Genomic DNA, 19,320 nt, shown 5'->3' on the forward strand with positions numbered 1-19,320 from the left:
AGTTTTTGTGCAAAAATGTAAAAAAATTCAAGTTTTCGGGGGCAACAATTCGAAAAAGTTGCAGTTTTTCCCACGCTGACTTTTTTCATTTGGATTTTTTTGTAAATGTCAGACATTTTTAAAAAAAATATATATATATTTTAGTAAATCTGCCCCCATATTTTAGATTTATTATTATTATTATTATTATTTATTAGTATTATATTTTTTAATTTATAATTATCACATGACACAATTTCTGCTGGAACACTCACTGCTGGGTTCTACACTGTCTCTGGGCAATGTCAGCTAATAATTATTTGTAAGGACGGGGGAAGGGGGTATTTATTGGGGTATTTATTGAGGAATTTCTTAGCGGCAAACAGACCCAACATCCCATGTAGAATGTACAAGTGGTGTAACAGCCCCACCATTGGACTCTGGGGAACCTTCCTGCATGAATCCTTACTGCTCACTGCAAAGTTTGGGGGAAGAGGACTAATGGCCCGGGGCTCTTTCCTTGGTAGGGCTGGGGCCCCTGGTTCCAGTGAAACCTTTAGGATACTGGGTACAATGATATCCAGGTTCTGTGCTCCCTACTTTGTGGAACAGATTGCTGAGATAGGGGTGGGAGAACCAAGGAGTGAATTCCAGATTTTGCCATCTGCAAATTTTTTTGTGGAACTTTGGCAAAAATTCGCTGAGAAAAAAGTCCAAAAAAGCTGCTGCAAAAAAACAACGTCACCAAGGCACGTTACCTAGACAAAAAAGTCACCAAGACACGTCACCTAGACATAAAAATCACCAAGACACGTCACCTAGACAAAAAAGTCACAAAGACACGTCACCTAGACAAAAAAGTCACCAAGACACGTCACCTAGACAAAAAAGTCAGCAAGGCACGTCACCTAGACAAAAAAGTCACCAAGGCACGTCACCTAGACAAAAAAGTCAGCAAGACCCGTCACCTAGACAAAAAAGTCACCAAGACACGTCACCTAGACAAAAAAGTCACCAAGACACGTCACCTAGACATAAAAATCACCAAGACAAGTCACCTAGACAAAAAAGTCAGCTAGACAAAAAAGTCACCTAGACAAAAAAGTCACCAAGACACGTCACCTAGACAAAAAAGTCACCAAGACAGTCACCTAGACAAAAAAAGTCACCTAGACAAAAAAGTCACCTAGGCAAAAAAGTCACCAAGACACGTCACCTAGGCAAAAAAGTCACCTAGACAAAAAAGTCACCTAGACAAAAAAGTCACCAAGAAAAATGTCACTGTGACCAAAAAAGTCTCTAAAAAAACTCCTGTTGAGTTGAGTAAGAAAAGTCGTGTGTGAATTTTTTTTGACGTGCACAACATTTTTTGTCGACGTGGTGACATTTTTGCACCCATTCTGTGTAAAAAATCTGCCAATAGTGACACATGTAAATTTGCTGCGAATCCATGCCTGACGGAAAACTTTGCTCATCGCTACTATTGACCCAAATTTTTGGCCATGACTAATTTTTCAACAGTTTTGCAAAATTTTCGGGGCAGATTCGCTCATCACTGAACCCAAGCAAAACCTAAATCTTCCAGGGAACATTGTTTAATATTGCGCAGTACTCTGAAATAATGAGAATGGTGAGACCGTTACACGTGTAACAATGGAATGTCCCATTGGGAATCACGGGAATCAGGCCCATAACAACGAGGCCTTTTTGTTTATAAAGAAAACAGAGTCTTTTAAACAAGACTCACCGGCGGCCGTCTCCATTCCATGTTGTGTATCTTGAACTCATCTATTAAATGAGGCCCTATGACGCGCATGTCTGCTGGGAATTCCTCATCGTTGAACAACACGCCCTTCCTCAGGTGCAGATCCCTCAGTGCGTGGAAGTCCTGATTCTTAAACATCGTGGGACTCTCTGAGCCCCCGCTGAGCTTTAATTGGTTAGCGTTCCTATCCATGGGCCCCTGCATTCTGTTACAGAAATAGGCAACATTTTTAATAGAGCTTCTCCAGCAGAATCCTGCATTGTAATCTGTTTTCCCATGGCGCTAGCCATATTCTTCATTTCCCAGGGTGCCACAGCCATGTGACCTGTGCTCTGATAAACTTCACTCACACTTTACTGCTGCGCTGCAAGTTGGAGTGATATCCCCCTCCCTCACCCCCAGCAGCCGATCAGCAGAACAATGGGAAGGGAGCAAGATAGCAGCTCCCAGTAGGTATCAGAATAGCACTCAATAGTAAGAAATCCAAGTCCGGCTTGGGACTCCTCCAGTTACATGGGAGTAGGAGAAACAATAGGTTAGCTGAAAGCAGTTCTAATGTGTAGCGCTGGCTCCTTCTGAAAGCTCAGACTCAGGCACACTTTACTGCTGCGCTGCAAGTTGGAGTGATATCCCCCCCCTCACCCCCAGCAGCCGATCAGCAGAACAATGGGAAGGGAGCAAGATAGCAGCTCCCAGTAGGTATCAGAATAGCACTCAATAGTAAGAAATCCAAGTCCGCCTTGGGACTCCTCCAGTTACATGGGAGTAGGAGAAACAATAGATTCATGTTCCTGGCCCTGACCTTTAGCTAGAGGGAGTGGATCACCATATAACACCTTGGGGAGAAAATCACATTAAACCCATATGGTCAGGCCAATGCAAACTTTTGCATTTTATTCAGCAAATATGCCCAGTAGTCTGACGCATTTCATGCCTACAATCATAGGCTAGGTATAAGCAGCTAAGCAACTTGCATTTAAGGACACAGAAAAAAAAATTCATAAACCAATGCAAACAACTTACACACAATTATGTTAAGGGACAAGTCAACCCAAAATTTGCACAATTGACGAAGCGATTGACCAACAATGGTCACGTCATAGCCCCGCCCCTGTGATGTCCCGCCCACTGATGTGTAATGGTTTTTTAGTTATTTGCATATATAATTGCCATTATACAGTAAGAGATACTTTATATAAAATGGTACTAAAATGTTGATCATTTAAAACTTTCCAGACGATGCCACGTACAGTATGGGCCGGCTGGGGGCCAGTGGGGAGGGGCCACATACTTCGTTTGAATGCAATTTAATGAACTCTCATTACTCAGTTCCCTGGAAAAAAATAATTTATCATTCTATTTATTAAGTTGCCTTTGGCTGTTGAAGAGTGCATGGAGTTTATAAGGGGTGAGCCACCGATATCTCATATCTGATCTGTACATACATATTATTCTATCCTTCTCTGGAACAAATTAGAAATAACTGGCATCTCTCTCTCTCTCTATATATAAGTCACTTGGCTCATTTTAATCCGTAAACTAAAACAGATAATAATTACTTATGCCTTCATGCTGAATGATATGTGCATTTACTGTGTTAGTTCCATATACTGGGCAATCCAGAAATACATGTTCTACACTGTGAGTAACAGAGAGCAAACAAGTATTTCTCTATATCCCGAGGCAATTAAAGTAGATGCAACTGTAAAAAATGAAAACCAAACAATTAGAGGGCGACTCCATTATGCCTCTTGGATTAGACAGTAGGACAAGGTAGGGCAAGATAGAGACAGTAGGGCAAGATGGAGACAGTAGGGCAAGATAGAGACAGTAGGGCAAGAAATTTACAGTAGGGCAAGATGGAGACAGTAGGGCAAGATAGAGACAGTAGGGCAAGATGGAGACAGTAGGGCAAGATGGAGACAGTAGGGAAAGATGGAGACAGAAGGGCAAGATGGAGACAGTAGGGCAAGATGGAGACAGTAGGGAAAGATGGAGACAGAAGGGCAAGATGGAGACAGTAGGGAAAGATGGAGACAGAAGGGCAAGATGGAGACAGTAGGGCAAGATGGAGACAGTAGGGCAAGATGGAGACAGTAGGGAAAGATGGAGACAGAAGGGCAAGATGGAGACAGTAGGGCAAGATGGAGACAGTAGGGCAAGATGGAGACAGTATAGCAAGATGGAGACAGTTGGACAAGAGGGAGACAGTAGGGCAAGATGGAGACAGTAGGGCAAGATGGAGACAGTTGGACAAGATGGAGACAGTAGGGCAAGATGGAGACAGTAGGGCAAGATGGAGATAGTAGGACAGGGAGGAGACAGTAGGGCAAGATGGAGACAGTAGGGTAAGATGGAGATAGTAGGACAGGGAGGAGACAGTAGGGAAAGGTGGAGACGGAAGGGTAAGATGGAGACAGTAGGGCAAGATGGAGACAGTAGGACAGGGAGGAGACAGTAGGGCAAGATGGAGATAGTAGGACAGGGAGGAGACAGTAGGGAAAGATGGAGACGGAAGGGTAAGATGGAGACAGTAGGGCAAGATGGAGACAGTAGGACAGGGAGGAGACAGTAGGGAAAGATGGAGACAGTAGGGCAAGATGAAAACAGTAGGACAAGAGGGAGACAGTAGGGCAAGAATGAAACAGTAGGACAAGAGGGAGACAGTAGGGCAAAATGGAGACAGTAGGACAGGGAGGAGACAGTAGGGAAAGATGGAGACGGAAGGGTAAGATGGAGACAGTAGGGCAAGATGGAGACAGTAGGGCAAGATGAAAACAGTAGGACAAGAGGGAGACAGTAGGGCAAGATGGAGACAGTAGAGCAAGATAGAGACAGCAGGGCAAGATGGAGATAGTAGGGCAAGATAGAGACAGTAGGGCAAGATGGAGACAGTAGGGCAAGATATTGGCAGTAGGGCAAGATGGAGACAGTAGGGCAAGATGGAGACAGTAGGGCAAGATGGAGACAGTAGGGCAAGATGGAGACAGTAGGACAAGATAGAGACAGTAGGACAAGATGGAGACATGTTGAATGCGGAAACAGTAGAACATGATAGAGACAGCAGATTCAGTAAGATAAGAAAAACCTCAAGGTTTATCTCCCTGGCTGCAAGGAGATATGTTCAGGAGAACCCATCAATATTTACAAAAAAATATTCTAACCTATTTGTGGAGCAGCAGTTTGTTATATTCTCATTGCAATGCCAGTTCCCTTTAAAAAGGCTCCTTATGTGCGGAGGGTTTGTCCACTGTGTCTTTTATGAGTAAGAATAAACTTGCCAAAATGCACCTAATATAATTGTTATGGTTCCTGGGAGCCCGATGTGACTAATCCCATTACTACTTGCGCATAAACAAACAGAGCACCCAGTTGAGGAAATGATTTGTAGGTGCTGGAACCGCAGGACTTTGCACTCTCACTGTACAGCTGTATATATAGGTAGGTTTATTTAATGGTTAAATGATTACCTTTTCTCTGTAATAATAAAACAGTACCTGTACTTGATCCCAACTAAGATATAATTACCCCTTATTGGGGGCAGAACAGCCCTATTGGGTTTATTTAATGGTTAAATGATTCCCTTTTCTCTGTAATAATAAAACAGTACCTGTACTTGATCCCAACTAAGATATAATTACCCCTTATTGGGGCAGAACAGCCCTATTGGGTTTATTTAATGGTTAAATGATTCCCTTTTCTCTGTAATAATAAAACAGTACCTGTACTTGATCCCAACTAAGATATAATTACCCCTTATTGGGGCAGAACAGTCCTATTGGGTTTATTTAATGGTTAAATGATTCCCTTTTCTCTGTAACAATAAAACAGTACCTGTACTTGATCCCAACTAAGATATAATTACCCCTTATTGGGGCAGAACAGCCCTATTGGGTTTATTTCATGGTTAAATGATTCCCTTTTCTCTGTAATAATAAAACAGTACCTGTACTTGATCCCAACTAAGATATAATTACCCCTTATTGGGGCAGAACAGCCCTATTGGGTTTATTTAATGGTTAAATGATTCCCTTTTCTCTGTAATAATAAAACAGTACCTGTACTTGATCCCAACTAAGATATAACAATCCTATTGGGTTTAAACAATGTTTAGATGATTTTTAGTAGATAGAGAACACCCTCCTGTGCGGCTGTATGGGGCAATCTCGCACCACAAGTCCCCCACCTTTATACAAATGCCCCTGGTGTAATACTTACTTGCACTCTCTGGTTCCACTGACAGTTCTGCTCAGCTCCAGTCACAGTGTTCCAGTTCCAGAACTTGCCTTCCCCTGGGCTCCCCTATACTGGGCTCTAAGAAACGGTGCCGCTGACAGATTAAATACATAAGCACCCATCAGGAAGTGCCAGACTGCGCACCTACAGTACATTCCCCATGTGAGAGGTAGAACCGACACGACTGACAGGCACGGACATGACTCACAGAATGAGCCCCGAGGGCACTGACTTTCTAATCCCAAGGAAAGTTCAACTGCATTCATACCCAGGGAGGAGCTTCTTCACTATAAGAAGAAAGAAAACATGTGCCTACCTGTGCCTCGGAGCAGACACAATGCAAATGCTGAGCGCTTTTATATTTATACAGGTACGGGACCTGTTATCCAAAATACTCGGGACCTGGGGTTTTACAGAAAAGTGTTCTTTCTGTAATTTGGATCTCCACACCGCAATTATAATTTAATTATATCTTAGTTGGGATCAAGTACAGGTACTGTTTTATTATTACAGAGAAAAGGGAATCATTTAACCATTAAATAAACCCAATAGGGCTGTTCTGCCCCCAATAAGGGGTAATTATATCTTAGTTGGGATCAAGTACAGGTACTGTTTTATTATTACAGAGAAAAGGGAATCATTTAACCATTAAATAAACCCAATAGGGCTGTTCTGCCCCAATAAGGGGTAATTATATCTTAGTTGGGATCAAGTACAGGTACTGTTTTATTATTACAGAGAAAAGGGAATCATTTAACCATGAAATAAACCCAATTGGGCTGTTCTGCCCCAATAAGGGGTAATTATATCTTAGTTGGGATCAAGTACAGGTACTGTTTTATTATTACAGAGAAAAGGGAATCATTTAACCATGAAATAAACCCAATAGGGCTGTTCTGCCCCAATAAGGGGTAATTATATCTTAGTTGGGATCAAGTACAGGTACTGTTTTATTATTACAGAGAAAAGGGAATCATTTAACCATTAAATAAACCCAATAGGGCTGTTCTGCCCCCAATAAGGGGTAATTATATCTTAGTTGGGATCAAGTACAGGTACTGTTTTATTATTACACAGAAAAGGGAATCATTTAAACAAGACACCCGGGCACTGCTGAGGGAAATCAGCCCCAGAGCACGATGCCACCACCCCCCGGACATCTCTGTAGAGCTTGTGTTTTATGACTAGTGGCCAATGTTAGATGTAACTTATTATTTATTTTTGCCAACTTGTTCCACCCCGCCCAAGGGGTGCTTAATGTAGGAATGCGTTCCTAATCGGCATTTGTTTTCATATCCATTTTGCTAGTGTAAAAACAGGCTGCTTTTGCTCTTTGTTGGCTCGTGTATTGGCTTACAGCCGCACTGCGTAGGTGGGCATTAAATAAACAGCTACGGAATATGAGCTTTGGGGATAACAGTGGCAATGCCTTTGCATACTGAGCCCGTACCACATTGCATAGGAAGATATGTCGTTGTGACCCCATTATTATTGCTCTTCCCCAGCTCAGCGCATATACAGCAACATGGCAGCACGGCCAAACCACAATATTAACTTACTGTAAAACAAGAAAAACTTGTTCGGAGGCATAAACCCCAACTTACCCTGAGGGTGAGGCCTGGTCTGTACAGGAGCTGATACTGTAAATAATTAAGGTGTTGTTAAAGTGCAAGCTCTGCTGGCACATATTTTTAAAGTTCATCCCTTGGGCACTTTATCAGTATAAACGTGTCACCCTCCAACTGGCCTTCGCCCTTCTCTAGTAGCCGAATCCTAAGGCCCCTTAGGTACAAACCCCTGTAGCAGTTGCACACAGATTCTGTCTCTGCACTGGATTATTACGTCTATAAGTGGCACAATTTGTAGATTTTGATATAGTCTCTTTCCGGTGTGACCCGGACCGATGGTTTTTGGTAGGGCTGTCCGGGTCAAAACTACCTGTCCAGTTGGCCCAATTTGGAAAACTGGGGAAATGCATCATAACTAGTGATGAGCGAATCTGTCCTGTTTCGTTTCACCAAAAGATTCGCAAAACGGTGAAAATGTCGCACGTCAAAAAAAATTGTCGCCCGCAACTATTTTTTTGATGCCCACGGATATTTTTTTGTCGCCCATGGCTATTCTTTTGTTGCCCGCAACTATTTTTTTGTCACCCACGGCTATTTTTTTGTCGCAAGGCTATTCTTTTGTCGCAAGGCTAATTTTTTGTCGCCCACGGCGGTGGGTGACAATTTTTGGACGCTTGGCGAATTTTTCCGCAACAAATTTTTTCATCCGTTTCGCAAACCAATCCGCCAATGGCGAAAAGCGAAAATTCGGCGCAAATCCATGCCTGGCGAAACATTTCGCCCATCACTAATCATAACCCCACCCCTGTAACAGAGCAGCCTGCCCCCGTGATGTCACGCCCCATGCCAGTGACATCACACCCTGCCTTTCTGCTCGGAGTTCCTGTGCAGGAGAGGGGGCAACTATATATCTTTCTGCACCTCTGTAGGGGCTTCACTGCATCTCTATCCCTCCCTCTGTGTTTCACATGAACCTTGGGACCCCCTATGAGCAGATAAGTTATACATCTGATTTCAGTTAATCTCTTTCAACCCTTTCCCAACGTGAGCTGAGCCAGGTCATTACCCCCCAAGGTGTGAGAGGACAGAGCACCTCCCTTCCAGGTTGGAAATAAAATATAGTATTCGTTAAAACCACCCATTTAGATAGAGGTCCAAGTATATTCTAACTGATAGTATTTTTATATGCTGAAATCCAGCAGCAAAACAGTTCATCACTTTCTGCATCAATTGAAATCCTGGCAGGGGAGGAGGGACTAAAACACTGATGTTACACATTGTAACAACTTCCCCACAGCTTACAGGCAGCATAACCTGCTTGGAATATTCGTGTTTTGATACAAGTGAATTCTTAAGAACATGAGAAGTTTATTTTCCCATCATGCCTACATATCCCTTCTAACCCTTAATGATCTTTTTTTCAATTAATTCTTAAGCAGTTTGTGACTAATGGCATCGCTAGATTTCCATGGAAAACCAGGGCAGGCCCCTCCCATGCTTATTGGGCTTATTCCCAGGGAACAGAGGAGTCTCTACTGACGGGAGAGGTTTGAGCTTCTTCCATTTGTCATTGGGTAAATGGGACATCATTGATTGGCTGTCTGTGTTGACCCCAAAAACCTGTTTTTGCATCTACTGTTTTGTTCTGAGCCGAGGGGACTGGTATATATTAGATCCTGCTGGACCTGGGAATGAGAAGTCATTCAGATAATGTAGGATCATCTACTGCAGGAACGTAGCAAAGAGCTTCCATGAAGGCAGCACAGAACCCTATAGGGAAGCAATGAAACCCAGTAACATTTAAAGCACTTTGGCAGTATGGGGAGGAGTCAGAAAGCTGCCTCGAATTGTGTCTTGGGAAGTCCATCCCCTCCCATCCCCAGAGCAGAAAAAGGGTGCGGCCAATGGACAAGTCCCCATCACTGACAGAGGATCCCATGAGGTGGATTACGCCTGTAGCTATTGTGCTCTTTCTGGGGAACCTGTCTGGAGAACATGAGGTCCTCAAAGAGAGGAGAGTCTCCTCATCTGATGCCAGAAAGCAAACTATTTCCTGGCGGTGCCACAGAAAGAGAGTCCTCAGTACCCACCATCTCCTTCAGGATCTGCATCACCTGGATTGCCTTATTCCCTTTCTTGATGATGCATCTGGTTAAAGAAGAGCCTCCATTGTCTGCACTACCTCTCTGAAGGCCATCATTCTGCAATGCTCCATTTTATACTCCTTGACCAACTACCCCCTGATACCCAGGCGCCAATCATCTCTTTAGTCTATAGTCCACTACTCAATAGCTGTCATTAGTGGCCAAAAAAGGTCAACATCAATTAACTGTAATATTTTACATTGATGGCAGTGATGGTAGCCTGGGTCAGATTGGGGCTGCCACCCCCATACCTCCAAGGGGTCCCCGACTGCCCAGCCACCACCATCCACCCTGCCCAGCTCACTAGCTCATACTTACCTAGTCACAATCAGCTGGAGGGAGGTCAGAACCCATTAAGGCCAGGGCCCACCAGGTTTTTCCCTAGGGTACACCGGCCCATTCCAACCCTGATGGTAGCCATGCCACTATTCTTTTGTCACCCGTGGCTATTCTTTTGTCGCCCGCGACTATTCTTTTGTCACCCGTGGCTATTCTTTTGTCGCCCGCGACTATTCTTTTGTCACCCGCGGCTATTCTTTTGTCACCCGCGGCTATTCTTTTGTCGCCTGCGACTATTCTTTTGTCGCCTGCGACTATTCTTTTGTCGCCCGTGGCTATTCTTTTGTCGCCCGCGACTATTCTTTTCTCACCTGTGGCTATTCTTTTGTCGCGCGCGGCTATTCTTTTGTCGCCCGGGGCTATTCTTTTGTTGCCTGCGACTATTCTTTTGTCACCTGTGGCTATTCTTTTGTCGCCCGCGACTATTCTTTTCTCACCTGTGGCTATTCTTTTGTCGCCCGCGACTATTCTTTTCTCACCTGTGGCTATTCTTTTGTTGCGCGGCCATTCTTTTGTCGCAAGGCTATTCTTTTGTTGCCTGTGGCTATTCTTTTGTCACCCGTGGCTATTCTTTTGTCACCTGTGGCTATTCTTTTGTCGCCCGTGGCTATTCTTTTGTCACCTGTGGCTATTCTTTTGTCGCCCGCGACTATTCTTTTGTCGCCCGTGGCTATTCTTTTGTCGCCCGCGACTATAATTTTGTCACCCGTGGCTATTCTTTTGTCGCCCGCGACTATTCTTTTGTCACCTGTGGCTTTTCTTTTGTCAACCACGGCTATTCTTTTGTCGCCCGCGACTATTCTTTTGTCACACGCGACTATTCTTTTGTCACCTGTGGATATTCTTTTGTCGCCCGCGACTATTCTTTTCTCACTTGTGGCTATTCTTTTGTTGCGCCGCCATTCTTTTGTCACAAGGCTATTCTTTTGTTGCCTGTGGCTATTCTTTTGTCGCCCGCAGCTATTCTTTTTTGACACCCGTGACTATTCTTTCGATGCGGGTGACAATTTTTCGACGTGGCGCGGCAAATTTTTTCATCCATTTTGCGAAACAATCTGCCAATGGCGAAATGCTGAAATTCCCATTGAATCCATGCCTGGCAAACATTTCACCCATCGCTATAGGGGAATAATGTGACAGTCTGGTTGTCACATTGATGTTCTGTAAATTTGCCAAATGATAATTCCATCTGAGCCCCAAGATTCCAATTTTTCCATTAATTTCACTGTAGCCTGGAGAAGCCTTGATGGGTTTAACAAAAGCACGAGAGAGAGAGGTGCAAACCAATCACCAGTTTTAATATAAACGAGAACGTTCTAAATCTAAACCTCATCATCTCGGCCTGAGAGTGAAAATCACTTTTGATTCCTCGTCTCTATTGCTGAAACCTTTAACCAACATCATATTAAACGTTAATATTAACCTGAACTTCCCCTTTAATTTTTATTCTTTTATTCTGTAATGTATATCTGCAATATGACAGAGGTAACTCATCTCCTTATATTATGCCAGCGCCGCCCTGGGCAGTGGTGCCACCTGGAGTCGCGTTACTGCTGCTACTAAAATTCATTTCTGTGTTACATTCCAGCAAATTAATTAAGCAAATTGCTGCGAGCGCCGTTAAATTCCATTTGCTTTGTTAATGTCTCATCTGTTCGGGGTGACATGAGTTATTCCGTGTTTGGAATCACCCGTCAGAGCTCTGTAATACGATTGGATATTGGGACGTGCGGCAGAACCTTGGCACAATGAGCCATGTCATTAGCGTGTTTGCCTTGGGGCAGAGCATGTGTATAAACCCTTATTCCCAATGTGGAACTGTAACAATATCTCTTCCTGCCAAGTATGTGGCGGCCCGAGCAGCCATCTTTATTCTCTTTCTATAGCGGCATTATAGCCCCCGCCATTATACCGTGTCAGTGATCCAATTACCCACATCTGATTGGGCAATGAGGCCCTAATGTACTGTGCTTATGTGTTCCCCTGGAACTATAGCGGGGTGACTGTTACCCCAATGTTTCTATATATCTGTAACCTTGTTATGGGCTAAGGGGGCCCAGCCTGAAGGCCAGTTAGGGGGGGATTTGGGGTGAGTGCTTATTTGTGCCCTGGGTACCCCTGGAACTATAGCGGGGTGACTGTTACCCCAATGTTTCTATATATCTGTAACCTTGTTATGAGCTAAGGGGGCCCAGCCTGAAGGCCAGTTAGGGGGGGATTTGGGGTGAGTGCTTATTTGTGCCCTGGGTACCCCTGGAACTATAGCAGGGTGACTGTTACCCCAATGTTTCTATATATCTGTAACCTTGTTATGGGCTAAGGGGGCCCAGCCTGAAGGCCAGTTAGGGGGGGATTTGGGGTGAGTGCTTATTTGTGCCCTGGATACCCCTGGAACTATAGCGGGGTGACTGTTACCCCAATGTCTCTATATATCTGTAACCTTGTTATGGGCTAAGGGGGCCCAGCCTGAAGGCCAGTTAGGGGGGGATTTGGGGTAAGTGCTTATTTGTGCCCTGGGTACCCCTGGAACTATAGCGGGGTGACTGTTACCCCAATGTTTCTATATATCTGTAACCTTGTTATGGGCTAAGGGGGCCCAGCCTGAAGGCCAGTTAGGGGGGGATTTGGGGTGAGTGCTTATTTGTGCCCTGGGTACCCCTGGAACTATAGCAGGGTGACTGTTACCCCAATGTTTCTATATATCTGTAACCTTGTTATGGGCTAAGGGGGCCCAGCCTGAAGGCCAGTTAGGAGGGGATTTGGGGTGAGTGTTTATTTGTGCCCTGGGTACCCCTGGAACTATAGCAGGGTGACTGTTACCCCAATGTTTCTATATATCTGTAACCTTATTATGGGCTGAATGGGGTGCAATGTCTGTACCCCATAGCCACGCTCCGTACCCTGCAGGGATTACTGCCAATAGGAACAGAGGGAAGCTCAGAGCCCATGCGCGGGCCGGCAGCCCATTGTGGATAATGCCGTGTGTGTAATCAAGATGACTGAAGATGATTTAATATGTAATCCTGCTGCGAAACTAATGGCTGTGTACTGATTCTAAGCACCATAATGGCTGTGAATGAAGGGAACAAAGTTGCAGCCATATAGAAATGTCACAATACTAATTATAATGTGAGTGCTAAATTATTCCGTTAGGCAGAAAATATTGTGTTCAGTAGTTCAGCGCCAGGATGCCAAGGGTGGCATTAATAAACACTGAATAATGAGTAATGCGCCAACATAATAATGGACTCGTCTTTACTCATATACAGAGTACCCATAAGGATACACTGGCTTGTTAAAGGGGAAATATACCCATGGTTTGTCTTCTCTTAAATATTAAAGTATGGTGTGCCCAGAACATTCCTTCTCTGTATATTTGTATTTATACATATGGGTAGGGGGTGCCATAGTGTTTCCCTTAGACAGTACAGTATGGGGGTACAGCTTATTGTGTGCCCAGAACATTCCCTCTCTGTATATTTGTATTTATACATATGGGTAGGGGGTGCCATAGTGTTTCCCTTAGACAGTACAGTATGGGGGTACAGCTTATTGTGTGCCCAGAACATTCCTTCTCTGTATATTTGTATTTATACATATGGGTAGGGGGTGCCATAGTGCTTCCCTTAGACAGTACAGTATGGGAGTACAGCTTATTGTGTGCCCAGAACATGCCTTCTCTGTATATTTGTATTTATACATATGGGTAGGAGGTGCCATAGTGTTTCCCTTAGACAGTACAGTATGGGGGTACAGCTTATTGTGTGCCCAGAACATTCCTTCTCTGTATATTTGTATTTATACATATGGGTAGGGGGTGCCATAGTGTTTCCCTTAGACAGTACAGTATGGGGGTACAGCTTCCAGAACATTCCTTCTCTGTATATTTGTATTTATACATATGGGTAGGGGGTGCCATAGTGTTTCCCTTAGACAGTACAGTATGGGGGTACAGCTTATTGTGTGCCCAGAACATTCCTTCTCTGTATATTTGTATTTATACATATGGGTAGGGGGTGCCATAGTGTTTCCCTTAGACAGTACAGTATGGGGGTACAGCTTATTGTGTGCCCAGAACATTCCTTCTCTGTATATTTGTATTTATACATATGGGTAGGGGGTGCCATAGTGTTTCCCTTAGACAGTACAGTATGGGGGTACAGCTTATTGTGTGCCCAGAACATGCCTTCTCTGTATATTTGTATTTATACATATGGGTAGGGGGTGCCATAGTGTTTCCCTTAGACAGTACAGTATGGGGGTACAGCTTATTGTGTGCCCAGAACATGCCTTCTCTGTATATTTGTATTTATACATATGGGTAGGAGGTGCCATAGTGTTTCCCTTAGACAGTACAGTATGGGGGTACAGCTTATTGTGTGCCCAGAACATTCCTTCTCTGTATATTTGTATTTATACATATGGGTAGGAGGTGCCATAGTGTTTCCCTTAGACAGTACAGTATGGGGGTACAGCTTATTGTGTGCCCAGAACATTCCTTCTCTGTATATTTGTATTTATACATATGGGTAGGGGGTGCCATAGTGTTTCCCTTAGACAGTACAGTATAAGTGTACAGCTTACAAGTGGGGTAAGAGTCTTTTTTCAACCATATGAAACTATATAATGTTACTCGTAGCCCCTTTATAACAATGTACAACTGTACTGTGAGTTTCCTATATGACCCTGAGTACCAGCAGATGGCGCTGTATCACAGTCTGTCCTTTCCATTTGCTTGGGAGTCAGAGCAGCTCTTTGTTTCATAGATAATACCCACCCAACATCACTATTACCCCCCTGTAGATGATTTAATTCTTCATTTTCACTGGTTTTAATGTTATATGTATATATAATCTATCCATTTTCTGTTTTGTGGTTCTAACTCTCGAAGCAATGTAGCGGAAGTCAGATCTTCTCCAGTTGCATGAATTAGCCCATTATTTCAGGAGTCAGAAGCAGCAGTGCAGAGAATGGTAACAGCCAGACCAATACTGTTTCAATAGCAATCACTTTAAAGGGTAACATAACATTTATTGTACTTTAGCCACCTTTACTTGCCCTTTATTTTGCTAGACAGAATGATGAATAGCGGGTTTTTTCCTACTGGGTTCAGGCCCTTTTCCTACATATCATGTATCTGGCAGGGCCCTTTAGGTTTATAGCGACTTTTATTCACTTTTTATTAAATTCTGCATCAATTGGGTTACATTTCATTCCTGGGCGCCGCGCCGGATTAGGGATTAATTTTTCTTCCAATGGCGCACAATAAATTCCAATATAGCGAGTGGAAATCCCAGGCACCCACTCCCATCCCTACCTGCCTGTATAAAGCAGAATAAATGGAGGGGAAGCTCTGATTAGAAACAGGGAATATTTTTTCTTTAAGCGTTTACGTTGCCTTTAGATTCCGTGGGGAAATTTACGGCTGAGTTTATGGCTCGATACTGAGGATTTATGGGGATATTGCTCCGCGGCGCCACAGCCTGAATACATGTATTTCATCTACAGGGGGAAAGGTGTCTCATATTCATGGTTTGTTGGGCACCCTGGGTAATTGCCTGGGCTGCACTGGCACTAAGGTAACTGTGCACTGCCCTCTAGTGGGGCAGTTAGAAAGCACGGCCGTTTATTAAGGCGAGTCTGTTTATTGCTCCCATTTATTAGAATCAGACTGGGACAGGACAGGGCCAGCGGCACAGAATATAAAGAGGATTTCTGGGGGGGAGGTTGCACCCTTCATGCTTCTAATGCAGCTCATTCATCACCTACAATTTAGAGAGTAAATGTTTGTTAAAGGCCAACTGACCTTCATTTGTACAGAACAGCAGAATGGGTTTGTTTAATGGTTAAATGATTCCCTTCTCTCTGTAATAATAAAACAGTACCTGTACTTGATCCCAACTAAGATATAATTACCCCTTATTGGGGCAGAACAGCCCTATTGGGTTTATTTAATGGTTAAATGATTCCCTTTTCTCTGTAATAATAAAACAGTACCTGTACTTGATCCCAACTAAGATATAATTACCCCTTATTGGGGCAGAACAGCCCTATTGGGTTTATTTAATGGTTAAATGATTCCCTTTTCTCTGTAATAATAAAACAGTACCTGTACTTGATCCCAACTAAGATATAATTACCCCTTATTGGGGGCAGAAAAGCCCTATTGGGTTTATTTAATGGTTAAATGGTTCCCTTTTCTCTGTAATAATAAAACAGTACCTGTACTTGATCCCAACTAAGATATAATTACCCCTTATTGGGGGCAGAACAGCCCTATTGGGTTTATTTAATGGTTAAATGATTCCCTTTTCTCTGTAATAATAAAACAGTACCTGTACTTGATCCCAACTAAGATATAATTACCCCTTATTGGGGGCAGAACAGCCCTATTGGGTTTATTTAATGGTTAAATGATTCCCTTTTCTCTGTAATAATAAAACAGTACCTGTACTTGATCCCAACTAAGATATAATTACCCCTTATTGGGGCAGAACAGCCCTATTGGGTTTATTTAATGGTTAAATGATTCCCTTTTCTCTGTAATAATAAAACAGTACCTGTACTTGATCCCAACTAAGATATAATTACCCCTTATTGGGGCAGAACAGCCCTATTGGGTTTATTTAATGGTTAAATGATTCCCTTTTCTCTGTAATAATAAAACAGTACCTGTACTTGATCCCAACTAAGATATAATTACCCCTTATTGGGGGCAGAACAGCTCTATTGGGTTTATTTAATGGTTAAATGATTCCCTTTTCTCTGTAATAATAAAACAGTACCTGTACTTGATCCCAACTAAGATATAATTACCCCTTATTGGGGCAGAACAGCCCTATTGGGTTTATTTAATGGTTAAATGATTCCCTTTTCTCTGTAATAATAAAACAGTACCTGTACTTGATCCCAACTAAGATATAATTACCCCTTATTGGGGCAGAACAGCCCTATTGGGTTTATTTAATGGTTAAATGATTCCCTTTTCTCTGTAATAATAAAACAGTACCTGTACTTGATCCCAACTAAGATATAATTACCCCTTATTGGGGCAGAACAGCCCTATTGGGTTTATTTAATGGTTAAATGATTCCCTTTTCTCTGTAATAATAAAACAGTCCCTGTACTTGATCCCAACTAAGATATAATTACCCCTTATTGGGGCAGAACAGCCCTATTGGGTTTATTTAATGGTTAAATGATTCCCTTTTCTCTGTAATAATAAAACAGTACCTGTACTTGATCCCAACTAAGATATAATTACCCCTTATTGGGGGCAGAACAGCTCTATTGGGTTTATTTAATGGTTAAATGATTCCCTTTTCTCTGTAATAATAAAACAGTACCTGTACTTGATCCCAACTAAGATATAATTACCCCTTATTGGGGCAGAACAGCCCTATTGGGTTTATTTAATGGTTAAATGATTCCCTTTTCTCTGTAATAATAAAACAGTACCTGTACTTGATCCCAACTAAGATATAATTACCCCTTATTGGGGCAGAACAGCCCTATTGGGTTTATTTAATGGTTAAATGATTCCCTTTTCTCTGTAATAATAAAACAGTACCTGTACTTGATCCCAACTAAGATATAATTACCCCTTATTGGGGCAGAACAGCCCTATTGGGTTTATTTAATGGTTAAATGATTCCCTTTTCTCTGTAATAATAAAACAGTACCTGTACTTGATCCCAACTAAGATATAATTACCCCTTATTGGGGCAGAACAGCCCTATTGGGTTTATTTAATGGTTAAATGATTCCCTTTTCTCTGTAATAATAAAACAGTACCTGTACTTGATCCCAACTAAGATATAATTACCCCTTATTGGGGCAGAACAGCCCTATTGGGTTTATTTAATGGTTAAATGATTCCCTTTTCTCTGTAATAATAAAACAGTACCTGTACTTGATCCCAACTAAGATATAATTACCCCTTATTGGGGCAGAACAGCCCTATTGGGTTTATTTAATGGTTAAATGATTCCCTTTTCTCTGTAATAATAAAACAGTACCTGTACTTGATCCCAACTAAGATATAATTACCCCTTATTGGGGCAGAACAGCCCTATTGGGTTTATTTAATGGTTAAATGATTCCCTTTTCTCTGTAATAATAAAACAGTACCTGTACTTGATCCCAACTAAGATATAATTACCCCTTATTGGGGCAGAACAGCCCTATTGGGTTTATTTAATGGTTAAATGATTCCCTTTTCTCTGTAATAATAAAACAGTACCTGTACTTGATCCCAACTAAGATATAATTACCCCTTATTGGGGGCAGAACAGCCCTATTGGGTTTATTTAATGGTTAAATGATTCCCTTTTCTCTGTAATAATAAAACAGTACCTGTACTTGATCCCAACTAAGATATAATTACCCCTTATTGGGGCAGAACAGCCCTATTGGGTTTATTTAAGATAACCTTTAGTATGTTATAGGATGTACAATTTGTCTTCATTGTTTTTTATACTTTTTGAATGATTTGCCTTCTTTGCCTACATCGTTCCAGCTTTAACATGGGGTCACTGACCCCGTCAACCAAAAATCTTCTCTGTGAGGCTACGATTTCATTGTTATTGTTACTTTTAATTCCTCGTCCTTCTATTCAGTCCCTCTCCTATTCATATTCCAGTTGCTCATAGTAGAGGGACCCATAATGTAAATGGCCTGTATGAAACAGAAAGGCTTTACTGCACATTGTTACAGATACATTTCAGCCTCTCAGTAAGAGAAGAAAAGCTTTTCTGGTTGAACAAGAAGCAGCGGTGAAACTCATTATCTGATGGCACAGAATGGCGCCCATTGTATGTACAAAGGAACCAGGGTATCTCTCTCTTTATGGGGATGGGGGAGAGGGGGGTGCAGAACATAGAGGGGAGGCCGGGGGCGGGAATCAGAGATAAGATGCGTAAAAGCAGAAAAAAACATCATTTGACTGGAAATGTTCTCCTCACAGGAGCTGAGGGAGATGGTTGGTTTATATAAGTTGACGCCTGACCACAGAGGGGACTGCACCCTAATCACAAGCTAATTATTTACTAACTGAGAGCACAAAAGGACAGATGGGTCAATGGGCAGGGCTATGAGCCCTGAGTTTTCTCATTTGGAAAACCAAGCAGGAGGTCGGGGTCAAAACTGGACAAGTGGCAACTCTACCCCAAACCCATCCGATCAGCAGAACAATGGGAAGGGAGCAAGATAGCAGCTCCCACTAGGTATCAGAATAGCACTCAATAGTAAGAAATCCAAGTCCGGCTTGGGACTCCTCCAGTTACATGGG

The 19,320-nt window shown here is 42.7% G+C and overlaps 1 protein-coding gene across 1 annotated transcript in view; it reads right to left on the reverse strand.

Moving 5' to 3' along the window:
- capn10l (calpain 10-like) overlaps positions 1-6,183 on the reverse strand; it is a 50,661-nt gene extending 44,478 nt beyond the window's left edge. The window contains exons 1-2 of the mRNA XM_031902269.1: positions 5,963-6,183; positions 1,727-1,949 (exon numbers count right to left, since the gene is read on the reverse strand). Coding sequence (XP_031758129.1) covers positions 1,727-1,948 — 222 coding nt within the window. The 5' untranslated portion in view covers position 1,949; positions 5,963-6,183. The remainder of the gene's footprint in view (positions 1-1,726; positions 1,950-5,962) is intronic.
- Positions 6,184-19,320: the final 13,137 nt, after the last annotated feature.

This window comes from Xenopus tropicalis, chromosome 5, assembly GCF_000004195.4.
Source record: "Xenopus tropicalis strain Nigerian chromosome 5, UCB_Xtro_10.0, whole genome shotgun sequence".
Taxonomy (NCBI): Eukaryota; Metazoa; Chordata; class Amphibia; order Anura; family Pipidae; genus Xenopus; species Xenopus tropicalis.